Raw genomic sequence first — 26,741 nt, 5'->3', positions numbered from 1 at the left:
ATAGCACCTATGATGTTGGGGATATGTCCAAGGGCATAGAAGTCACCTTTCACTGTAGCCAAATCCTCCACCTGAGGGAAAGCGATGTAGCTCCTTACGTGTTTCAGCAGGGCAGACAACACTCTGGACAACACGTTTAAAAACATAGGCTAGGACATCCCTGATGCCATGGCCACTGTTGTCTGAAATGATCCACTTGCAAGGAAATGGAGCACTGACAGCACCTGCACGTCAGGGGGGATTCCTGTGGGATGGCGGATTGGTGACATCAGGTCTGGCTCCAACTGGGTACATAGTTCCTGGATAGTGGCACGGTCAAACCTGTAGGTGATGAGTAAATGTCGCTCCTCCATTGTCAACAGGTCCACCAGCGGTCAGTACACCGGAGGATTCCACCATCTTCTCAAATGTCCCAGCTGACGGTGCCTAGGAAGGACAACAGCGACCACAGAGCATCAAAATCCCAGGTATGTACCCACAGATACACAGAACACGACACTAAAGACAAAAATCTTCCTGTATGTGTGTCGAGTGTAGGCCTAGGTATGTGTGACGCAGTTGTAAATTAAGCCATGTGGGCCCCTGAAATGGCGGCTGCCTGACCTCTAAACTGGGACAATGGGATGTGAGGTAACTGCGCTGGCGTTGTACACCGTTGCGGTAGGCGGTCGAAGACCGCGGTGCAATGCTGCATTGCATTGGTTAACATAGGACACTATGGGTCCCAGGAGCCAATGATGAAGTGAGCTGGCGGTGATGATACGCACCGCCGCGGACGTGACCCCCATTTTCTATCTGTTCAATCACTCGATACCTGATCTTTGACAGGAGAGGACCTACACTGCAAGTGCTGCTGCGACCTCGGTCTGGAAGAGACAATGGCTGCTGCGTCCGGGGAAAAGGCCCTTGCCTTCACTGCTCAGGAGTTGGAGAAGCTCGTGGACGGGGTCCTCCCCCAGTACACGCTACTCTACGGTCCTCCAGACCAACAGGTAAGTACACAGGGAGCACATTGTATGGGCTATGCCTGTGTGGAGAGGGCTGGTTGTAAGAGGGAAGGGGGCAGAGTGCAGTGAACATGAAGGACTGTGAATGCATGTGCCACATGGCAAGGGCAGGGATGTGGGCCACTCACTTCGACGGTGCTCTTGCTAATGACTTCTCTTCTTCCCCTGTGCATGTCATGTAGGTCAGCGCCCACCAGAAGAAGGACATTTGGCGTGCCATCGCCAAGGACGTCCGGACCCTGGGGGTCCACCAAAGACGGGGCACCCACTGCCGGAAAAGATGGGAGGACATTCGCCGCTAGAGCAAGAAGACGGCGGAGGCTCAGCTGGGGATGGCCTCCCAACGTGGGAGGGGTGCCCGTCGCCCCATGACCCCCCTGATGTTCCGGATCCTGGCGGTGGCCTACCCTGAGTTGGATGGGCACTTGATTGCATCACAGCAGACACAAGGGGGTGAGTACACCCTCATTTTGTGGACTTTGCGCGCAGTTGAGGGGTCTGGGTGTGGGAGGAGGGCTGTGGGTTTCCCTAGGCCAGGGCGACTCCATAGGCTAGGCTAGGCTCCTCCATAATGCAGGCCATGTGCCACTCCACCCCACCGCAGGAGAGTGCCAAGTACAGGTATACATGCCCCTGTAGCATCCATGTGTGCAGATGTCCACCATAGCGATGTAGCCCATATCCAAGGAATTGCATCTGTAGAGGCCAAGAGCACGGCGTAGTGCAGGGGGCTGCTGTGTCTGTATTGTCCGCCAACGGTAGCGGTAAGCCATGTACTCAACCTGTCTTTCTTCTGTCTCCCCCCCCCCCTTTTTCTGCTCTCCCTGTTCTTTTGTGCTTCAGCATCATCAGGCGGAGGTACAGTGGCACCGGATCACGAGGGAGCTGCATCCCACATGGCCATGGAGGGCCTGTTGGGCAGTCTACCATTGTGAATGCCATCCAGGGTGTAGAAAGGGAATTGCAACACACTAATGCATTCCTGGAGGGCATTCATTCTGGTCAGGCTGCCCATCATCGAACCCTGCAATCTCTGACCTCAGCACTGATGGCAGCCATTGTCCCTGTGTCTAGCCTCCCCCCTCCAACTTCCTCCACCCAGACCCAATCCCCTGTACCCCAGCCCATCCCAAGCACACCATCAGACAAGCATGCATACCCCTCAACACACAAAAGTAGCTCAGGCAAACATAGGTACCACACATCCCACAGGGACTCACACAAGCATCACCCACATACAGACACACCAACATCCACTGCCTCCACTGTGTCCCCCTGCTCGTCGTCTCCCTCCTCCCTCCCAGTGTCATCTACACTCTCACTTGCATGCACTACATCTACAGGCACTAGGACTCGCACCAGAACACCCAGCACCACAGCCCGCTCACCTGCACTCACCACCCCCACTACCATTTACACGTCCCCTGTGTCCTCTCCCAGTGTGTCTGCGACGCCCCCTCCCAAAGTACACAAACGCGGGCACCCACACACCCAACATCCATCCACCACACGACAGCCTCCAGTACCTGCACCTGCACCCAAAACACCTAAAGTGACACCTCCTACAACCACCTCCTCTTCCTCCACTCCCAGACCCCCTCCAGCTACCCATCCCAGTGTTCGTCAGAAACTCTCCCTCAGCAACGTTGACCTCTTTGCCCCCACCCCTCCAATTCATAAGTCCCGTAGTAGCGTCTCAGCCAAAAAGACTCCAGTACCAGTGGTGCGTGTTACAGGTGTGTGGAGTGCACCGGCCACCAGGGAAGGCAGTGTGACACGGAGCCAAAGCACTGCCAGTCCACCCCCTGTAAAGCATCTCAAGTTGGAAAGTGGCCGACGGGACAGGGTGAAGACTCCTGGTGGCAAAACTGCTCACAAGGGTTGCAGGGGGATTGCAGTGTCAGCTGTGACTCCTCCAAAGGTGGTGAAGGGCCAGAAGAAGTCTGCACAGTCTGGTGAGAGCAGCACGGCGGAGAAGGGCGCCATCCTCCCCAGCGGCCGGGACGCCACCGCCAGCACCGTCGTCACTGGTCAGGAGACCACCGCCGGAGTCATTGCCCAGGAGGGCAGGAGTATCGTCACTGGTCAGGAGACCACGTCACTGGTCACGAGACCACCGCCGGAGTCAGTGCCCAGGAGGGCCCCGGCTGCCACAGCCCCGCTGGGCAATGAGGGACCGTCATGCCACACACCAATGCACAGGTCAGAGACCGCCATGGCAAAGCACCGCTGAACAAGGAAATCACCGCCATGGTGAAGACCGCTGAACAGGGCAAAGCACCGCTGAACAGGGCAGAGAACCGCTGAACAGGTCAGAGACCGCCATGGCAAAGCACCGCTGAACAAGGAAATCACTGCCATGGTGAAGACCGCTGAACAGGGCAGAGAACCGCTGAACAGGTCAGAGACCGCCATGGCAAAGCACCGCTGAACAAGGAAATCACTGCCATGGTGAAGACCACTGAACAGGGCAGAGAACCGCTGAACAGGGCACAGACCGCCATGGCAAAGCACCGCTGAACAAGGAAACACCGCCACATCAAGCATCGTTATCCCATGTACAGCTGGGACTGTGACGGAACAGGAACCGTCACGGGGAGCCTAATGCAGTGTGGGCACCATTCCCCCTCCAGAACCAGTGGAGACTGTTATACACTTGAGAGACTGTGGCTTTGCACTCCCCAGGATGGAACAGTGGGCAAACCACCCACTGTAGAGACTTGAGAGACTGTGGCTTTGCACTCCCCAGGATGGAACAGTGGGCAAACCACCCACTGTAAAGACTTGAGAGACTGTGGCTTTGCACTCCCCAGGATACATCAATGGGCATGGAGCCCTGTCGTGGATCTGGCGTAGTGCTGTAATCCGGCTGAGGTGCCCCCCCCCTTCCCTTCCCCCTGAGGTGCCTGTTGTATTTCTATCTGATGCCCCAGCAGTGTTCTCTCCGTTTGTGGACAGTTATCTATTGTGGGCCTCGCCCATGCATTTTTGGACCAGTGGTGCACGGACATTGATATGTGCATACCTGCACTACTTCTCGTAACGTATATACTTTTGAATGTGTATATATATATCTGTATATATTTGGTAACTGTATTTTGATACATTACAATTTTTGAACTGATTTCCTTTGGTCTTTGCATTCTTACGGGGGGGTTGTGGGTTGTTACTGTGATGTTTTGAAATGCATTGGTGTGTGTGTTGTAATGTGCGAGGGTGAGTGTGGGGGTGGGGGTGTTGCGTGTGTGTCCCCCTGACTTTTGCCTCCCCCTCCCCTATGTCGTAGGTGCAGTACTCACTGTTGTCTTCGCTGCCGCTGTTGCTGGTGTTCGTAAATGAGCAGGAAGACAAGGGCAGGTCCTCCTTCCTCGTGGGATGTGTAGAAGGTGAGCATTTTCCCATTGCAAAAGCTGTTTCCGCTGTGTTTTTATCCACGGTGAATCCGCCCCGGAAACGGTGGCGGATTGGCAGGTTGTGATACTGTGGGCGGTACATTGTCTGCCGCCTGTCTGTTGGCGGTGACCGCCGCACTGCTTGTCTGTACCGCCGTGGCAGTCGGAGTGTTAAAGTGGCTGTCTATGTTGGCGGTTTTCGCCACAGTCATGATTCCCTTTTTTTGTCTGCCGGCCTGTTTGCGGTATTACCGCACCTTTAACACCGTCCGCCAGGGTTGTAATGACCCCCTATGTTTCTGAATCATTTTCAAACATTCTCTCTCGAATATTGCAGAAATCATAAAGTTGTTTAGGAGAGATTGTTTTTAGTAATAACTTTTGTATACTTTTATATTTGTTTAGCTGGTGGTGTTTTAGAGTTTCTTTATGGGGGGGGTTTCCCAGTTTTATTTTTCCTTCCAAATATTACACGCTTCTGGCTTTGCACTATTCCTGGAGAATCATGCATGGTACAATTATCTTTTAGACAATTATGTACTGGATAATTGTAATTAGTTGTATAATACACATTTAGTGAATGCGTGAAAGTGAGAGAACAGTCTTGTGCTTCTGCTTAAATCTGAAATAGCCACTGATGTGCCTCAGGGGTGTGGGAGAAGAATGGAAAATGCTCTTACTCCATTATGCTCTCTCTGGTGCCATTAAACTATTAGGACCTGAGCATGGGCTTCAGAATGCCAAGACTAGGTCAACACATGAGAAAGAAGCTTATTTAAACAAAATAACAGGGCATTGCCATACACACCAGCATGATATATAGTAGGCAAAATGTCTTAAAGCTGAGGAAGAAACTGGAAGTCAGCTATGCAAGAAAGTTACTAAATCAAACATTTCAGGTGCCTATGGACATTCTGGACAATTTGCAAACTACAACAGTCATATGACGGAACAAATAAAGATAATTAGTATAGTCCAACCATGATCCAATTAAGGAAGGGACTCTGGTGATTCTACGAGCAGTTGCAAGCAAAGTTTGGATCTTCCACATGGGTATAAGCTGAAAATACTAAACAAGCATTTGCAATTCAATAGGTCTCGCATTTGCTTGAGTTAGAGCTATTGGCATTGTAAGTTCATAACTGGACTTTTCTTGCCATCATAAATTGGTCGACCCAGCCTCATAATTTCGTCTTTTCAAACCATATAATTCCAGTGGCCATCAATATAATTACAGCACTTCTGTGTACCTTCTTCCTGTATCTGCATCAAAAAATGAAAATGTTGCCATTTAGTATCCTAATTTAAGTCTGTCATGCTGATTCCAACAGAATACCGCTTTCACCACCCCACCATTAGAGTTGCTGGCTGGCTAAGACAATTCTCCAAAAAAATACACAAGACAGCCACAGAGGAGTAACACGAGAAATAAACTAAAAGGGTCACCCAAAAATAGCAGGAGTGTTCAAGCCGTCATAGTGTAATAAGGATGTTAAATTGTCCTGAATTATGGTCATAATTGTAACAAAGAGAGATTATTAAAACATATACAATTATCATATAAACCTTTACTGGAAATAAACTTTTGGCATTAGACTGTAATGGTCAAAACAGCCCCCGGAGAGCACCATAACAAAATATCATTTGTAAGAAACATGATCATGTAACCATGTTGTTAGTCCCAAGAGGGGTAACCCCATGAAAAATTACAGAAGAAAGTAATGCAGTGTAGCCTTAGAGGACATTTTTAGGGCTAGCAGGCCTACTTCAATAGTATTACAAACAAGGCCTTTAAAACAAAACTTCTCTCAGCTGTAAAACAAATGTTCTAGCCAAGAGAAAGCTTAAAAGACAGTGAATGGTGGAATGGGTTATTATTTTGGGGCCCTCACTAAACTAGTAAGGGGACCCAGAGATGATGTCGACAGAAAGAGCGTTTTGAAGGTGGTCCCATTGTCCTAGGACCACCAAATGCTGAGTTATGAGCAAAAATGTTTTGTAAAAGTAATGCGCTGCAAAGCATTATGGGGTGAGTTTTCATGTCACAAATATTATAGTATGTTGACTGCAAAGCTCAGAACGGCCCCTAAAGGACACTGCAATAAAAATAGCATTTGGAAGGAGCATGGTCCTGTAACCATGCAGTCAGCCATTAGAGAGCATAGCCACATGAAAAAAATGGGAGACAGTAATGCAGCATAACGATATAGTTAGCCCCTAGAGGGCAAAGTGCATTACACATTTTCAAGGCTAGCAGAACTGTTACAATGATATTACAAACAAAACCCATAAAACATAACTTCTCCCAGCTGTAAAACAAAAGTTCCAGCCATGAAAAAAAACAAAAAAAGATCATGAATGGTGGTAGGGTTATTATTGTGTAGTCCCCACTAACAGTGTGGGGAGCCAAATATAATGTAGACAGAAAGTGCATATTTTGGTCAATGTTTTGAAGGTGGCTCCATTGTCCTAGGACAACCACGGGCTGAGTTACAAGCAAAAAAGTTTTGTCAAAGTAATGCTCTGCAAAGCATTATGGGACACGTTTCCGTGCCAAGAATATTTTAATATGTTGATATGACTGTAATGCGTAGAACAGCCCCTACAGGACCTGCAATGAAAATAGAATTTGCAAGAAACGGTCATAGTTAGCCCTTAAAGGGCAAAAACACACAAAAAGAACCGCAGAAAGTAATGCAGTGCAACCATACATTTAGCCCCTAGAGAGCATAGTACATTACACATATTCAGGCCTTACAGGCCTATAGTAATGATATTACAAAGAAGGCCCTTAAAACACAACCTACTTTCAGCTGTAAAACCGAAGTTCCAGCCATGAGAATGGTTAACCAGGCACTGAACAGTGGGAGGGGTTATTATATTGGGGTCCCCACTAATGTGGGGACCAAGAGATGAACTAGACAGAAAGAGTGCATCGTGCTGATTGTTTTGGTGGTGGTCCCATTGTCTTAGGACCAACACAGGCTGTTAAGAGCAAAACTGTTTTGAAAAAGAATGCTTGTAAAGCATTATGGGACGAGTTTCCTCAGTGCAGTGACTATTGTAGTATCAGCTCTCCCGCTGTGCTGGGAGAGCCGCTTTCACTTTGAGTATTTCTGTTTTGGTACAGGATTCACCAATTGCAAGAGTTTTAAGGGGAGAGCCACACGAAATGACTGATTAGGTAACTGTGAACAATATGACCAGCACTCTAATACTGCTGATTGAGTTCATGCTGTTGTGCCTGTTCGCACTATGGCTGCCATGCAACACAAAGGGGAGAGACAAAATAAATAATTCTCCCAAGCTGAATTATATTGGCAATGGTGCAGTAATCTATGTAAGGGGTGCAGTCTGCAAGGCGTGACAAAAACAGTCCCAAGGCGGGACAAATGTAAAGCAATTACCAATGACATCAAGTGATTTTTGAAAGACAAGCCCATGAACAAGTTAAAGTGATGGGCATGGATAAAAGACCACAATAATTATAACAGGTCAAAGCACTTGCATGCTCGACCTAAACAGGACACTAATATTCATCAAAAAGACCTTTGGACTGAAATGTAAGTCCAAATGTCAGTTGAGCTGTAAGAAATGAAATAGGTTAAGAACTGCCATACTTGTTCAGGCTTCAATATAATTTCTCCAGGCATACAATTTCTGTCACAGTTGAACATGGCTGTCCAGACCAACACAGAGGTCAAAGCATTATAAAGGGAATATTTTGAGAAGAATCAGTCAAAGATCACAAACGTGACAGGCCTCCAGCAGGGAGCCTAATTTAAGCAGAATTAAAGGGTCAGAATGCCAGCTGTGTCCCTAGCTTTTACCACCTTCTCTCAATTCACTGAGGCATTCAAGGGATTCTTGGAGTTGTCCTTGAATCAGAAGCCAGAGGAGCAGACGGACATTTCCCAATGTAGGTCTACAATCGCTTTATATTAGCTGCTGAGATACAACCTAAGTAATAGTTAAGGATATTCCTGGAGTTGTCGTTTCTGTGCTCCAATTTATATTTCAAAAAGCTCCCAATCTTGCATAATATATACCAATGCAAAGAACATTCAATGATGTTTCAAATCTAACTATTTACTGTAAGATTCTGTAACAAGATTTATGAATGATGAGATCCCGACTATGACTTCGAGGTGCATGAAACTAAGACTCTTTTGGTGGGCAGCAGGCCCTGGCGCAAGAGATCTGACCAGCGTTTGTAAGTCAGTGTGAGGTCACCGTCCGCACGTGAGTAAAGGCGTTGAATGCAGGAAAAAGTTTCTGGCCAGTGTTTGATCATCGTGTCATGACTGAGCTCCCGAAGGAGCTGGAGTATGGGTGTTTGGTGTTCCACTTTGGTGGTGTGCTTCAGAACGCATCATCAATTCCCAAGGCAGTGAGCATCAACGAGACAGAAAAGCATATCATTAGTTGTGGAAGTCGTGTGCATCACTACGCTGTTCAAGAATCTGTACTTGTCATCAGCGAGTTCCCATGTGCGTGTATAGGTCAGAAGGCGGTGAATTATAGCTCAGCAGGTATGCTGCGGTTGACTTTGGAGGTGTTGGTGTGTAATAAGGAGGGTTGTGTGGCACAATCCGCTCTTTTTTGAGTTTGAAAAAGAAAAGTTTATTAATAGTTAATACAGTAACGCAAATATATAGAATACAACTAATAATTTAAATGAATAATATAGTAACAGTACACTTACAATAGAAAATTCTCTCTTAAGAAAACCAGCTTGCGTATTGATGGAAAGCATGACAAATATTCATCCATTGTATATACATATGAAATTAGAAAGAAAATATGCTAAAACATAAAACTGTACCAAAAGACAATTCATGGAGGTTTAGAGACCTCTTCAATTCTATGAAAGTGAGTACAGGAAGCGTAAGCCAAAGAGTTTAAGTAATTTGTCATGGATATCCATAGCATATCTCTTTTAATGGCAAGAGATATCGGGGAAACGTAAGCATCATCAAGTCTAGGATTATAACATACACCAAATCACCAAGCTTGAAAGGATAACTTTAAAGAATCCTTCCAAGATTTAGTAATTTGTTGAAATGCAACAGTTAATATTAGGTCCAAAATGAAAATGCTGTTCTTTTGAAATTGAGTCCATTCTTCCGCAAGACTTGCTAGAAATATATTTGAAAAGCTTAAAGTAATCTGAGTATTAAATACAATCTTTATCTGATTCCATCCCCTTACCCAAAACTGAAAAGTGAAAGGACAATCAAACAACATATGGCGCATTACAGGACCAACAAGAGGATGAAAAATTAGGATTCATTATATGTAAAGAAACTGGTGAAAGTAAAAATGTATTATATATAAAGAGTAAAGTTTGGACTGCATTAGCTGTTCTGGAGGATTTCCGTATTTAAATACAAATTTTATTCCATAAAGAAGTGGAAAAGGAAGATTCTAAATCTTTCCCCCACTGCAGTTCTGTTGTAGATTTAGGTCTTTTCTCAGGAGGGGCAGAGATTACGTGATAAATGCGAGAAGCTGACGGGGCTTCTAGCAAAAGATTTTTTATTTGAGAAGGTTGAACATTAGATTGCGATACATTTTTTTTTTATAAGATCCATTTTTTGAGAGGATTACTATATTGATTAAAATATATTTTATTAGCAGTGGAAGACAGAAAAGAAAAAAGATGTGTTTGTTCAAAAGAAAGAGGAAAGACATCTTCAAGTATTTGGTGCACCCATCTTAAACCTCTTATATGCCACAATCTCCAAAGCATTCTTCTATTATTCTACTTAATATATTTGTTATACTAAACTGATGAATTGAGAAACTGATCCTTTCTATCATTATGTGTAATATAGATGGGTTGTAAGAGTCTACAAGAATTCTTCAAAATAGGAAAATAAATAAAAGCTGGTTTATGTGTAAAAGTTAAAACTTCCAGAAATGAAAAGCGAGCAAAAAATGATTTCTCAACATTAACCCATAATGGTGGAACCATAGAATCATCCTCGTTTAACAAAAAAGAAGCTTGTTTAAGGGAAAATGCTATAAGGAAAGAATGAATGTCGGGAAAATTAACCCCTCCCAGACACTTGAATTACATTATTTTTTAAGAGACATTCGGGGTTTTTTATTAGCCCGTATAAATTTAGATAAAATGGAACTCATCTCCTTAAAATAATGAGATGGGATACTAGTTGGGATATTTGATAAGTGTAGGAAGTTGGCTCTGTATATACTATTTCAAAGTAAAAAATAGTGTGCACAGAGTCCAAGGGTTCTCGTAAGATAGTGGCAAAATTAGATAATTCTAATGCTCTATTTTGTGGTAGTGTGGTCGGGCAGTAGGCTTATCAGAGGGTAGTGTTAAGCATTTGTTGTACACACACAGGCAATAAATGAGGGACACACACGCAAAGGCTTAACTCCAGGCCAATAATTTTTATATAGAAAAATATATTTTCTTAATTTATTTTTAGAACCACAAGTTCAAGATTTGAAGTAAATACATAAAATGCAAGGTACTCCACACAGGTAAGTTAGGAACTTTGAATTAGAGCAAAAACATATACAGTTTTGGTTAAAATGGCAATCAGCTATTTTAAAAGTGGACACTGCAAAAATCAACAGTTCCTGGGGGAGGTAAGTAATGGTTAGACTGTGAGGTAAGTAAGACACTTACAAGTCTCAGTTCCTGGGCATAGGCAGCCCACCGTTGGGGGTTCAAGGCAACCCCAAAGTTACCACACCAGCAGCTCAGGGCCGCTCAGGTGCAGAGGTTAAAGAGGTGCCCAAAACGCATAGGTGCCCATGGAGAACAGAGGTGCTCCGGTTCCACTCTGCCAGCAGGTAAGTACCCACGTCCTCAGGGGCAGACCAGGGGGGTTTTGTAGAGCACTGGGGGGGGGGACACAAGTAGGCACACAAAAAACACCCTCAGCGGCACAGGGGCGGCCGGGTGCAGTGTGCAAAGCAGGCATCAGGTTTTTTATTGCTTTCAATGGAGGGACTCGGGGGTCACTCTAGCGGTGCACAGGGGGGCTTCTCGGGCCAAACACCACTTGGGCTAGGCAGAGGGTCGCCTATGGGTTACTCTTGCACTGAAGTACAGTTCCTTCTGGTCCTAGGGTCTGCGGGTGCAGTGCTTGGTCCAGGCGTCGGTTCCCTTGTTACAGGCAGTCACGGACAGGGGGAGCCTCTGGATTCTCTCTGCAGGCGTTGCTGTGGAGGTCCAGGGGGGTCGTCTCCGGCTACTCATGGGGTTGAAGTCGCTGGGAAGTCCTCTCTGTGGTGTCGGTTCTCTGGATCTCGAGCCGGAGGCATCAGGTGCAGAGTGTGAAGTCTCACACTTCTGGCGGGAAGAGTGAAGTTATTTAAAGTTGCAAGAAAGTTGCAGAGTTGTTGTTGAAATTGAGCAGAGCAGCTGCTCACGGGCATTTCTTGGTCCTTTGATCCAGGGCAGTCCTCTGAGGCTTCAGAGGTCGCTGGTCCCTGTCTGATGCGTCGCTGGTTGCAGGTTTTCGAGTCAGGAGACAGGCCGGTAGGGCTGGGGGCAAAGCAGTTGTTGTCTTCCGTCTTCTCTACAGGGCTTGTAGGTCAGCAGTCCTTCTTGTTTCTTCAGGTTGCAGGAATCTGATTTCCTGGGTTCTGGGGTGCCCCTAAATACTAAATTTAGAGGTTTGTTTAGGTCTGGGAGGAAAGTAGCCAATGGCTACTGTCCTGGAGGATGGCTACACCCTCTTCGTGCCTCCTCCCTGTGGGGAGGTGGGCACATCCCTAATCCTATTGGGGGAATCCTCCAAAACTAAGATGGAGGATTTCTAAAGGCAGGCGTCACCTCAGCTCAGGGCACCTTAGGGGCTGTCCTGACTGGTGAGTTACTGCTCCTTGTTTTTCTAATTATCTCCTCCAGCCTTGCCACCAAAAGTGGGGGCAGTGGCCGGAGGGACCGGCATCTACACTAGCTGGGATGCCCTGGGGCGCTGTAACAAAGGGGGTGAGCCTTTGAGGCTCACCGCCAGGTGTTACACTTCCTGCAGGGGGAGGTGTGAAGCACCTCCGACCAGTGCAGGCTTTGTTCCTGGCCACAGAGTGACAAAGGCACTCTCCCCATGTGGCCAGCAACCTGTCTGGTTGTGGCAGGCTGGCAGAAACTGGTCAGTCCCACACTAGAAGTCGGGTTGGTATTCAGGGGACATCTCTGAGATACCCTCTGGGTGCATGTTACAATGAATTCCACACTGGCATCAGTGTGCATTTATTGTGCAGAGAGGTTTGATACCAAACTTCCCAGATTTCAGTGTAGCCTTATGGAACTGTGGAGTTTGTGTTTGACAAACCCCCAAACCATATACTCTTATGGCTACCCTGCACTTAAAATGTCTAAGGTTTTGCTTAAACACTGTAGGGGCATAGTGCTCATGCACATATGCCCTCACCTGTGGTATAGTGCACCCTGCCTTACGGCTGTAAGGCCTGCTAGAGGGGTGACTTACCTAGGCCACAGGCAGTGTGAGGTTGGCATGGCACCCTGAGGGGAGAGCCATGTCGACTTAGTCTTTTTCTCCATACCAGCACACACAAGCTGTGAGGCAGTGTGCATGCACTGAGTGAGGGGTCCCCAGGGTGGCATGAGACATACTGCAGCCCTTAGAGACCTTCCCTGGCATCAGGGCCCTTGGTACCAGGGGTACCAGTTACAAGGGACTTATCTGAGTGCCAGGGCTGTGCCAATTGTGGAAGCAAAGGTACAGTTTAGGGAAAGAGCACTGGTGCTGGGGCATGGTTAGCAGGGTCCCAGCACACTTTCAATCAAAACTTAGCATCAGCAAAGGCAAAATGTCAGGGTGTAACCATGCCAAGGAGGCATTTCCTTACAATAAGGCACAATGTGCTCTAAGAACGCTGTGACTAATGTATGTGCGTCACCACAATGTGTGCGAGATAGCAGAGAATGGGAAACGAGCTGCACCTCTGAACATGAGTGGTAGGGAAATCACTGTTTTCAATAAACATGATTCTGGTCCTTGTTTGGAGCGGTCATCTAAAAGAAAAAACTTAAAGCTTGTTTTGCTCTGATACAGACAGAAGTTGGTTGATCAGCAGTGGCACTGAAACAACATGTAGAACAAGTAGCTGCTCCATGTCACTGTGAGACTACCTGTATTTGAATTGGAGTAGGAATTTTATTAAATTACTTAGACTATTGGTGTGTTCAAAATTTAAAGGCAAGTTGCTAAATGTATTTTCCAGTTGTTTATGACAGTGCATAATCTTGCAGTTGCAATGACATGCATTAGACAAATAGATGGCCAATTTGTTTTGGAGGGGGGAGGGGTGGTTCAGGTAGTTTCCATCCACTCAAATGTGGGAAATCTCTTTGTACTACTGCAAAATTCCCTTTATCTGTAAGTGGTACTGCATCTGTTCATTGCTGCAAAGTTGCATATTCTGTATGTTGCAAGTTTGAATTATTTTACATTGGACAGCCATCTGTATTTCAGCAGGACTTGTACTATGTAACGTTATGTATCGCAAAGTAAAAATGGAGTCTTGGTGAGAGATTTGGAAAATTAGCATACAGTCGTGGTTCTCTAGCTGGAATCTCCCTCTGAATTAGTTTCCAACTATGTGTTGGGGATTCACATATTGGTTGTGTGAATGCTTATGTCCTAAGAACAGGTGAAGAGGAGAACCCTGTCTGACAAGGCATGGCTACGGACGTTAATAGCATGTACTTATGAGCCACATTTGGTTAGGTGTACACCTGGGGAAGAGCAGCACAAAATGCAAAAGTGAAGAAGGGTAGTAAACTATGATCTGATTAATCGTGGGGGAGTACCCTGGGTAGTTTGAAAGTGGGGAAGAGTAGTATACTGTAGCAGGAGGAAGCAAAGGGGAAGTGTAGTGGCCCGCGGTGTTGTGACAGCGAGGCACAAGTTGAGTGCTTTGAGACCAGTTACCAGCGTATTCCAATGGGGAAGTCTGACAGAAGCATGGTACTGGAGGAGGCAGACACTGGAGTTCTGGAATCAGTCACTGTTGTGCACGGATGGGAGGATTTGGCTTTCACTGGCATAAGTGTAGAGTGTGGTGTGTTGTTTCATCTTCATCCTGGTAACTTAAGCCATTGGTCCGGTGTACTGACACTGACTGCTGTAGGTGATACTACTGAATTCCACCAGCCTGTGAATTTTCTATTTTCAGAAGTTTCAGACTGCGCATATTGAGGTTGTCATCATTGTGGAGAAGAGATGCTCCATCTGAAGTTTGCGGGTGCAGATTTAAGAGTCTTTCATCCATATGCACATTTTGGTTTGTTCAGCTAGTGTGACTGTGTGTTTGGGGGGGGGGGGGGGAGAAAGAGAGAAAGAGAGAAAGAGTGTGTGTGTGTGTGTGTGTGTGTTAGTGTAATGTTGAGTGTGGCTGCTAAGAAAATGTGATGTATGGAATGTTTTAGGTCTGTAGTGGTGTGGCCTGACAGTAAAGTACAATGAGAAGGAGCATGGACTACTGACAGGACCTCTCAGGCTGTGGGTGTAACCTAGGGGTCTAACATGAAATAAAGAACAAACCTCTTACCCAAGTGACTGCGGACTCTTGTGTGAAGACCCTCCCCTTTAACTACCACACAAACATTGTAACATCCTGCTAGGGTTAGAAAACACAGATGAGTCATGTATGCTAGGAGGTCGTAGCATTTCCTCATGAGTAAAACTGTGGGACGTGAATATTTGCTATGATGTGTGTGAAGCACTAATGAGGAACCTACAAGAGAGAGAGAGGAGAAAGGGAGACGACAGGCAGTGAGGCAGCTTGCCAACTTTCTGCCTTACTCCAGTGACCTAATAAAGCACACAAATTACTATTATGATTTCCATTTACCAAGAGCACTTCCCTCCTGTTTGCAAAAGCAAAATAGAGACCGCGTCATCTATCTGAAAGGCATCCATTTCGATGCCAAGCACACATTTCTATGGCACCATACCAAGATTATACATTAACTGCTTTACTCTTCACTCCTGCTCTGTTAAACAGGAGTTTTGTTACTAGGCGCTGCTCTTTCAAACATTTAGCGGCTCTTAGTGACATGTCTAAACGGACTCCACCACGATATTCTATGGCAAGTTGGTTCGGCACTGACTTGCCATTACGCACCCTGGATGGATGTCGGCCAAATGAAATAAGTAGACAGTCATCAGGCTGTTTACTGCCAACCCCTGCCTTGGGCAGGCATGGGAGACTTCCTGCAGAGGCGGAAGAACGAAATCGTGAGTAACATAACTGAGCTGCTAAACAACAGCCATCAATAGAGTAGCGGGAGCTGCCGTGGAGACAAAGACGCATTTGACTGCTTTGCTGAGGAAGGAAAAACAATAAAGTTGCAGGGACTCACCTGATAATTGGAACAACCTATAACCCTATAAAAGTGAAAATGCCGAGGCGTATAGGCACGCACTAGGGAAGAAAGGGTGTTTTAATATCGCTGAATTCCCTTCCCTGCCTTTACTCAACATGCTTGAAGAAACACTGAAGTAAACAGACGGTGAAATGTTAGTGAAATGCAGTGTAACGAAGAGTTGTAAAAACATCTTTAAGTAAGTACTTTACAGATCAAAGGACAATCCTTAACCAATTCCACTTCGCACTAGTGGTCTCAGTAGGTGAGGACAAACTGGAGTAACAACATTCCACAAGGGACTAGAAACCCACCAGTGTTTAGAGTTGCTGTTGCTGAGTCACACTAATAGCGTCGGAGACCTACCAGTGTCAGCTTTCAAGAGAGAACCAACCAAAGAAGCATTATAACTGTCACAAATGAACCAGCACTGAGCCAAAGAATTAACAGGATAATTCCATACCAACCCTCGGTTACATACATAAGATTACAGACAGGCACCATACTTCTTTTTGCACTCAGACTTCGAAAACTGTCTTTTATGTTTTTTAAAGGAAAAGAGGAACTTGTACCCTCAAAGATGTCTTTGTGACATAACCAATGTAGATACCAGCAGGTGTGCAATTTAACTTGTGGGAAACAGTGGTTGCATACTGGAATTTATCTGTGCACAAAATTTAAGCCGAATCTGACTTTCTCTATAACGAATAAAAGTAAGAAATAATTGTGGCAACATTGTCCTGTTTAACTAACCTAACCAGGTGCCGAAGAGCAAAGAAAAGCGTCTTATAAACAGCCTACATTCACATTTTCCAACCTGAACGCTAAACAAATCAATCTTTCTGGTGATATAATTTTTGGGGCATTCAAAAGTAGAACAGGTATTTTCAAAGGCACGAGATCAACATGCACGAACACTGTGAAAGGGCTCTTAGAAAAGAGAGAGACCTGACAGAAACACTGCAGAATAAACATGTGGAGCAGAACATGGCATTTCAACATCAAAGACCAGACACAAAATGGCTTACCCGTTCTAGTGCTGTATCATACGAAGGTAACTCTTTCTCGCTAGTGGAAAAGAAACAAATACAAAATGTAAGCCATATGCCTCATAAACATGAAAGCTAAAAAAAAGATCACGGCTTTTCATATTTATGTTTTTTAACTAGGGAAACTGTTCTCTCAAGACAAATATAACCTGTACAAAACATGTATTTTCTAAAGCTGGTGCAGATGTTTCTTGTAGCTCTAAGATTCTCATGGACCGGGATGGTTAATTGGTGCTAGATGTGGAAGAAGCAGGTCAACCATCCCAAAGCGGAGTCACAGGTGCTAAAGATGGGTCAGACAAACGTCAGTTGTAATGGGGCAACCATAGTTCCATTGAAGAACAGTCGGCAATTTTAACGGATGCCATGCAGGGCAGGTGTCAATCCCAAGTGATGCCATGTTCACATAGGTTTTATGTAGAAATTTAAATGGAAAAAGAGAAGTACTGGTACTCACTAGCCGGAGTAGTTGTCTCCTTATAGGAAGTGCAGGTACTCTCCCTTTCAAATAAAGAAGTTCAGGTAATCAGTCCTTGATAGTACCTGCCCATTTAAAGCACTGGTTCTTTGCCTGTTCTCTGCTGTGTGACCTAGAGAGGAATTATTTCCTGCAATGTAGGAGCAGCCTTCCATTCTCCGGAGGAGAAACATTTTCTTGCACTCGAGAAGACACGTGTCATGCTGGCACCTATCTCTTGCCATAGTAGCCGTCACTCTTGATGTTAATGAACTGATCTGAACCTCTAACCCAATAGCTCTGGGAGCAAACATTTTCTAAATCTGGAAAACATGGAAGCTTGGTGAACAATCGCTTTAAAAAATACACAGTGCTTAATTTGTGCCGGTGGTTGCGGGTGGTAGACACAGGCACTCATTTTCGGGGACAGATACTTAATTGCCATCATCAGACTGACACAGAGCAAGACAGTGAACAGAAGACAAGTAGGAAAAGAAGACAGAAGAGAAAATATGAAAAAAGAACCTATGAGATAAATAATGAGACATAATGCATGGTGTAGTGAAAGTAAGAGGCATGAGGGGGAATCCAAACTAGGTAGCCTTGATATGCTGCAACCGCAGGGTTCGATAGCGGGCCCCTGTACTTTTAACTTTTAAAAAAAAATATGTTAACCACTGAAATTACTTCCAGCAGTACTGTAGTAAGGTGGATTGAAGACTACAAGTCCTAAATGACAGAGGCACTTTACTTTATTTAGGACTTTAATTAAGCGTTAAGTGTTTCAGAAGATGGTGAAACGTGGATACATGTTGTATTCAGTAACTAATAATGTCATTTACCATCTCAAATTAATGCTCCATGAATTATATGAACGAGCCACCTAATGTGACAATTTTTTGGTTGCCAGGTCTACATAAAGAAAGAATATGCTCCCTTGTTAAATGCTTCAGATAGTTTCGAGATACTATAAGCTAACAAAAATGCCAATGCAAGGCACCATTTATAGAATTCACAATGAGCAGAGTATACACAGGGAGATGATACTCTCTCTGTTGCACCTAAAGTCATACTTGTGAATCTACATATGCCCTGGTGTATAGGTAAGTGAGCGTCCCACAACTAGGGGCATACCTAGCCTAGAGGACTTTTAGTCTAAAGCTCACCTCATTAGAGTGCCCAAAGCTGGTGCAGACCTGCCAACCTACGCCAGCACTCTATGTCACACTACGTCGGCCTCCTTCACAAGGTCTCCTGCAGAAAGCGAGTTTCCAGCTCATTCTGCAACACGTACATCAGGAGTGTTCTAACACTTCCCAAAGAAAGTTGTCTGCAGCTACAAAATATTTCAAAATGTTTTTTTTTTTTGGTGGGGGGGGGGGGTGAGGAGGAGGGGGGTGCCTGACAGTGTTTTTCCAAGCCTTGCTCCTTGATCTTGCCCATCCCACGCACTCCATGGTTGACTAGGCATGGTTGGGCTCAAAGGCTCCTCCCGCCACACTGGACAAAATTGACTCCTAAATTGACAAGTGTGCTGGTGGCAGACATACAACCTGACCTTACGGGTGCTGGCTGGTATACTTTTACGCTGGCTTGGGGTTCTTTTCAGGAGATAATCTGAAAAATACTTCTCTCTTCTCCCCACTCTAATTGTACTGCAACTGCCACATTCTGTCAAGAGAGGACCTCCGAGTACAAAAATTAGTTTGTTCCCTCCCTGTCCACGAGCAACATTGTGCCCCTTTCCCCATTGCCTCTGTATGTGGCCCACCTGTGGGTGTTTTTATTTTATTACCCTAGGCCACACCAACCACAGATAGCCCAGTTCCTGGTGCAGCTTTGTTCAACGTCTCAAAAGTAGATTAATTAAAAAACAGAGGGCTCTGCAGCCCACTTGCTAATTGTATCCTGATTATGTGTCAAGGGGCCATTCACCATGCACTTAAGAGACCATCAGGTGAAACACAGTTACACCATGTCCAAGAAATCACCCCACATACTCCCCTCTTTCAGTGTGCATCTTTCACTTTTAAGTCCTCCATGCTGTGTATTTGCCTGGATAAATCCTTCTCTGATCTAGATCAACTGATTTGTGAGCCAACAGGGTAAATATAATGTTTATATGTGACTGCAGAAATACGTGTAATAAAAACAAGTGTGAAATAAATTGCTTTTATTATGTCAGTAAAGATAACTTTGCACGTTTGAAATTGAAGTTTTGGATATTCTAATACCAGTAAAGCCCTCCAAGGTCATTGCATGCGAAGTGCTGCTGTCTCATACATAAAAGGTCTGCAAAACATGCTGCTTATGTCGTTAGGATTCTGTGAGAAGTTGGGAAAAAGCAATTTTTCCTTTCATTGGCGGAAACTTCCAGAAACAAAAAAAAAACAGCCGACGATTTCATTCACTTCTTTTGTTTAGAAAGTGGACAACAGACATCAGTAGCACACTCCCACTGAATATGTCAGCAAAACATACATTTTATTTTCTATGGCAGTGTGAAACACGACTTTGCAATCCGCCAAATTAAGGCGTGGCCTAATTCACCTTAGAGAAATGGCGTAGTGGGGTGAGTGACGCGGCAGTATGTGTGCCCAATGATTCAGCAAACCATCTTGCCAGATGGTGGCCCGTACCCATGACATGAAGGTATTGGACAGTAATGTGCAATGGGTGTTCTGCGGCATGCCACCCCAGTACGAGTCAAGTGCCCCAATTATGGATTTATGGAGAAGGAAATGGCCAGGCGGGAGTCCTTCCTGTCATTAGGGTTTTGATGGGTACAAAAGAGCCATCTCAATAAAGATCCCCCAACGTACGTTAGCCTACTTCATGCCAGAGGGCGAGCTCCCTTGCAGAGGTGATCGGAACTTCCCTTGGGGTTCCCAGCAGCGCAGAAGCATTTGGCTGGACACTTTTGGTAATTTGGAGACTATGCTTAAAACAACGGGTGCCACTTGGAGTAATGCAGGAGACGGAGGAGACTGGCGCAGAGATGAAATAGATGCAAACTGTGTAGCTGGTCCAGGCTGGTGGTGTTGTGGCGGTGTCTGATAAGTACGGTCCTGCCATCCATTTGGACACCCATTATAACTGTGAGGCCAGGTAATAGTGCTCAAAGTTTGGAACTGCAAGTCCCCCTTCAGCAGTCGGTAATTGTAGTTTGTGTAGCACTGCCCTGCATTTCGTGTTAGGCCAGGCGAGGTCTCTTGTGAGTTTGTCTAGTGTACGGAAAAAGGATTTCGGGACATACAAGGGGAGGTTGGAAAAATGATAACTTGCGAAGTAGCATGACCTTCTTCACGAGGGCCACTCGCCTGGCAAGCAGAAGGGTTTAAAAAAAATCAGATTGTGCTCGTATCGAAGACACTGTGTGGGTAAGGTTACCATGGAGCAGGTCACCAACGTCTCGGTAAATGCAGATTCCGGAATTTCACAGGCTTCCAAGTTAGCTGGGCACACCGAGGTGGGAAGTAGGGATCTGGGACAGCGGTGCCAAAGGAACATGATTCCTCCAGGTCACTGAGTCTGGAGATCATGTCAACCCGGTAGAATATGGGTGCTATATATTAGGGAATCTCCTATGTTTTACACAGGTATAAATGCAAGTCGTATACACACACATAGATAAACATTTCACAGTCTTCACGTAAACGTAAGACGGTTTTTCCAAATGTCAACCTAGCGAAACAATATCGCTCAGCTGGGATCCTGACATTCTTCAGTCACTGGATGACCACTTCCTGCATAATGGCCAGGGCCCTGTTTTTGTGAGGCACTCTGACCTCAGATTACTCAACTACCACAGAAGAGATTATGACTCTTCCTCCTGCAACCAGGTACAATGCCATCTTGTTAACTTACTCGACCCTCTGAGTACTCCTAGGAAGCCCTTTAACTAGACTCTGTGGGGCTGCTCATGCTGCATGACTCCAGAGAACTAGAGGTGCAAGCAGGCCCTTCTTTTTTTGCACAGTGGACTTTTTCCCCTGGAACTTACCTCAAACTGCACACGTTCTCCTGCAAGCCCTGACACTGACATCTGCAGTCACAAACTGGGCTGCTTGTGCTGCGTGGTTCTGCCTCACCTGCCTGGCAAATGCAAGCGGGCCCAAAACCTTGAAGTGGACGGTGACTCCACTGCACGCTACTCACCATGTCATCTGCCATGGGATGCTTACACTAGGGTGCCCACAATACCCCGGCACACTTTAAGAAGGTCTCCTCACCACCACTAGAGGCCACACTTCGCCTGATAAGGACACTGGCACAGCATCTAAAGATAGTAAATTAGATGCAGTGTTGGCGGTCATTGAAAGCTCTCCCACCTCGTTGGAACAAAGGACATACCCGGTGGCAGCTGTGACCTAACCCTACTGTGAGCGGACAACCATAATCTGGTGGACAAGATCCATGCTGCTGAACAACCTACATCAACGCTGCAAACTCAGATGAGGGAAACAGAGATGAACCTAGATGTCCTTCAGGAACATGTACGCGTACTAGAGAAGGGAGCTGAAGTTGCAGAAGGGCGCTCCTGCAGGAACAACTTTCACGCTATTAACCTCCCCGAAAAACGTGAAGGATTCAGATACAGTTTCATACGTGGAGGGTTGGCTGTAGAGCATTCTACCTACTAAAGCACTGTCTTCCTTCTTCACAGCTGCACTGGCCCATCGAGTGTCCACACAATGACCACTCCCAAGAGCGAATCCATGCCCCATGGTCATACGCCTGCTGCACTATCGTGACTGGGAGGCAATCCTACAAGAAGCCCGAAAACTACCAGATCTGACAGCAGAGAATGTACAAAAAATGATTTTTCTTGATAATTCTCTGACAGTGCAAAGGCAACTGAATTCTTTTCTCACAGTCAAACAGTGCCTACGAGCCCTAAACGTCAAATATCCACTTCTGTTCCCAGCGATACTTTGTGAGATACACAACAGTCAAACAACATTCTTCACAGATCCTAAGGCTGCCCAGGAGTGGTTTGAAACCTTCAATCTCGCCCCCTCCAGGCTCCGCTGAGCCCAACGCTGCCCCAAGGACTGCCTCAACTGGGGAGGGCCACAGACACTGGCGTCAGGCCAGCTTCCCACATTTCTGCAGTACCCCAGACCTGGAGCAGATGATCCATAAATGCCGGATGGCCCTCCAGGCTGCTGCCACAATCCAGGACCTGTCACTTCTGTCAGAGCTGGATAAAGTTATGTCCAAGTCCTCCAGCAACGAAAGCTCCACATTGACTTGGCTCTCCAGGCTAGACTCTGCCACACCCGCATGAGTGATGCCCCAGACGGCTGAAGACCTTGACTGGCTCCACTGTGCACTGAATGGAGCACTTTTGCCCAGTTTGTGACGATGTATAGTCATTTGTCATGATTACAACAAGCATGTTCATGTTGGATACTCCTTCATCCTTCACCTCCCCCCCCGACACTCTCTCCCTCCCCCTCCCAGTCCAGTCTGCTGTGTGCAGAAGAAAGAGGACCAGGAATGAATGGTGCAGGCAGAAAGTGGCGAGTGTGCTGTGTTCCACTCACAGCCATTCAAAATGAAGTACTTTGTGTTTAACAAGGCACCATGGTGCGCTGTATCCCCTGTGGCCCCTGGGTTTCCTCGCCCAATCTTGTAAAAGGAACAGTGAGGGTTCACATGTGCTGCAGGAGTTTGGGGTTCCAGCTGTGGGTCAGCAGAAGACTTAGATTAGTGTTCACGCCGTAGGCCTCTGGGTGGCCCGCTATCAGTGGGACTATGTGGCCAAACCCTCCAGGGAGTTTAACAGGGAAGGCCGAGCGAGGCGATCTCAACACCAGGAGGGAGCCGAGCATGCATTTGTGTGGCCAGCAGGGCAGGAGTAAAAAGAAGGCGCTGTCTGGCCGAGCCTGTAGTGGGAGCCAGTTGGCTGCACCACCAGGCCGATCAGGTGCATTGGGAGCAGTCCCTTGCAAGGGTCCCTGCTAAAGTGTGTCGTCCAAAGTTCCACTGGCAGTACTGGGAAAGGTGGGGATGGATAACAAAGCCGCCCACCGCATGGGAGACTGTCCCAGCTGGATATAGATTATGGTCCGAGAATGCAGCCCAGTGGCGTCCGCTTATCCACCTCGCCATTCGTGCACGCGGGCCGAGGCTATGCACTCACGATGTATTGCTCAGTGTCGGCACAGCTGATGTAAAATTCAATCAATGAATGGCATGCTGGGGTTGTCATGATGCAAGTTGTCACAGCAGCATTACGCCCCTGATGCAGAGCGGAGCGAGGAGGATGAATGCAGGATATTGGGGCATTTGGTGAGGAGACCTACAGCATTGCATCTGCCACTGTTGCCACGTAGGTCATGCCACAAACTGCCAGCACTGATTACACCACCGAAAGTCCCTAGTCCTTGCAGCAGTCTTACAAATATCATTTACAGAAAGATTCATAAAGGCGACATAACCATGATCCCGAGTACTTACTCAAGCTGTCTTACCCTTTTTCCGCTTGACCAGATGCTTAATGGTTACCTCTCAGACCCATCCCTGCCTGCCACATTCAAGATACAAGGGGTTTGGGGAAACACCTCTGCTCACCTATTCATTCATCTATAATTCTCTACCTCTGCCTCTTCATCTTGAAGTCTTCAGAAAGCTCAGAAAATACTTGAAGACCCACTTCTTCACAAAGCATATGGAAGGTACTAACCACGAGTTTAATTTCCAAATTCCCTAACTATTTTCCATATTCCGAGAGCACTTTGAAGCAATTAGTCTGCTGTGCAATCAAATATGTGCTTACAAATGCAATTAAAACATGAAAAGAATACACGAGAGGTACTAAAAAAGGCTTGTTTATAGGTAGCATGCATTAGACCATGGTTTGGTCACTAAAGTAAAGAGCACTGTATCCAATTCTGTTGGTTCTGTATATTATCAAGCAATGGAACTTGGAAAGTCACTGGTCTTCAAGTCTTGACTCTATGAAAGTTCATAAAGACGCTCCCCAGATTCTCCATTGTCACTGATAAACACTGATGTGAAGAGTGCATTAGTGCAGCTGCACCATTCAACAGGGGTGTGCATGGATGATGCCGTATGCACTCTTATTCATCAAGCATGTACGACACAAGCATCACTTTATTTACTGATCCAATATGGCAGACACCACTTGCAGCGGTTAATGAAAAAAAATATTTTCACTTGCACAAAAGTGAAATTGTGAAAGCTGAGTGCAACGGCAGCAAATGGAAGCTGTTGGTCCCTGCAAAAAAAGTGTTATAATAAGCATTTTAAGGACTGCAAGAGGTTGGGGAGCAATAAAGGAGTGGATGAGGGGTACCAAAGTTGAAGTGAGTAGGGAGCGCAATGGACAAGGGGGAGGAGAATTAATAAAAAAAATGCAGAGTGGGGTAGGAGAGAGTAACATGGAGTACATGAGGTGGAAGCCTGGTATCCAACAGGAAGAGCATCACATGAGGGAGGGAGCAAGTGTGGAGAGCATTTTCAGGGTAAGCTGAAGGGAGAGAGATGACCTGTAAGAGTGCCTTAAGAATCCAAAAAATAAGTAGTTTTTTAAGTGTGAGCAGTAGAAGGCTATATTTCAGAAGGGGGACAAACACAAAACAAGCATTTGCAATGCAATAGGATCTCGCATTTCTCCGAGTTACAGCTATTAGTAGTTGTAAACTCCCAACCGGACTTTTCTTGCCACATTAAATGGAAAAAAACAGCGCGATCGCACATCTACAGTTCACTCGTACGGACAGTTGAAGACGGCATGCAGGTAGAAAAAAAAATGCAAATAAAGAGCACAATTGCGCTGCTACAGTTCACTCGTAGTGAAACCTATCGGCAAAAGTGAAATTATGCAAAAGTGCAATTAACTATGTAACAGGGTCGATGTCATGCAGAGCACTGGACTTCTGCCAAGCGAGATCGGGCCGGGAAAAAAAGATAAAAAGTAGTCCACAAACCTGACGGGAAACAACGAGCCTCGCATGTTTTCAGTACTTGGTCGCTGCGCTCGAGAAGGGCTAACCACTGTAAAAAGGCATGACGTATGCGTGTCTTCCATTAATGAAAGCAAGCAGATTTTGAAAGGCAAGCCCACGAACCAACGAAAGACACGGCCGTAACATGGAAGGGGCTCCGATCCCTTTTCTATCTACTAAAGCGTCTCGCAAGCGAAACGCAAGCGCATGCGACGCAGGCTCGACCCTAAAAAGGTAGGCAAGCCATTGACTAAGAAGAAAGCAAATGACACAACAAAGCTAACAAATGGTAAGCAATAGGCGAGCTCTAAGCCCACTGTAAGCTGTTGGTATTTTCCACAAGAGCCTTGCTAGGCAATACGATATATATATATATATGTTTTTAAATAAAATAAAATAAAAACTTCCAAACTGAATCTCTCAACTTACATATGTCAATACACACTAGACATTTCACCAAAGACCTCTTGATTATCTGATTAGATAACTACAAACCAAAACACCTGCAGTGTCTAAACAAGTCCATTCATTAATAGGTAACAAGTCAACTGAAGTTTATTTACCAGACCATATCCTATTAATAAAGAGCACAAAAATTCACACACACACTCATTGATACATTCAGTATAAAAGTTTCAGACTTTTCACAGCCATTAAAAATCTTCCCACAGTACAAGTCACTTTTAAAATTGCATGGCATATAAACATCTTGCTACATCCAGAGGCGAACTTATCTCATTGTTTGAGTAGCACTGGTTTAAAAAATAATGCATCAGAGATAAACAAAATGTAAACAATCTAACACTATGTAACCTTGCAACTGCTCCCTCAATCCACAGCCTTCTAAAAAAAACGAAACTCTCACAGTAAGCATATAATGGATTTAAGCCTACTCTGAATTTTAAAAATTAATTTTATATTGCTAGGCTTGGCAAATCTGTCTTATATAGATATATTGTTAAATCCTGCCATGAGTGTCGTAAGAAATGTTTTCAACTCTTCAGAGCCACATAAATAAGGTCTCTTACACTTGATTCTGCTATGTTCCGGCCACATATTTCTTTCTGAGATAAAAGCAAAGGGGTTTCTATTATAAAACTGTCAAGATTAAAATATCTGGCAATTACAGGCATTCTTAGCATCCTTGCCCACATTAATTCACTATTAGTTATTTGATACCCAAAGTAAAGGACACCTTCAACTGGAAAACAGTTACTTGATAATACCAAAACCTATGCTCTGAGTCATAGCAATATAAATACAAGATTTCACAGTAGCTTCCACTCACACAGCTTGTGCCTTTATACGTTTTGGTAAACTTAACAGAGTTTTCAAACAGTGGCCCTCCACTTTCTCCCAATCAGACCTCTAAAAACATAAAATCTCTGCCCATATAACATTTGCAAAGTTACCATAGCTTTATATGCAGTCAATACTGGCTTTAAAGAAGATGGGCCACCTAAATCATCCCTCCCCCTTCACT

At 45.5% G+C, this 26,741-nt stretch overlaps 1 protein-coding gene across 1 annotated transcript in view; it reads right to left on the bottom strand.

Annotated features, from left to right (window-relative positions):
- Positions 1-26,741, bottom strand: part of USP6NL (USP6 N-terminal like) — a 751,219-nt gene that overhangs the window by 370,549 nt on the left and 353,929 nt on the right. Inside the window, exon 4 of the mRNA XM_069229194.1 lies at positions 16,805-16,844. Coding sequence (XP_069085295.1) covers positions 16,805-16,844 — 40 coding nt within the window. The remainder of the gene's footprint in view (positions 1-16,804; positions 16,845-26,741) is intronic.

The sequence above is a fragment of the Pleurodeles waltl genome, chromosome 4_1, assembly GCF_031143425.1.
Source record: "Pleurodeles waltl isolate 20211129_DDA chromosome 4_1, aPleWal1.hap1.20221129, whole genome shotgun sequence".
NCBI lineage: Eukaryota > Metazoa > Chordata > Amphibia > Caudata > Salamandridae > Pleurodeles > Pleurodeles waltl.
This window is presented reverse-complemented; position numbering and strand designations above follow the sequence as displayed.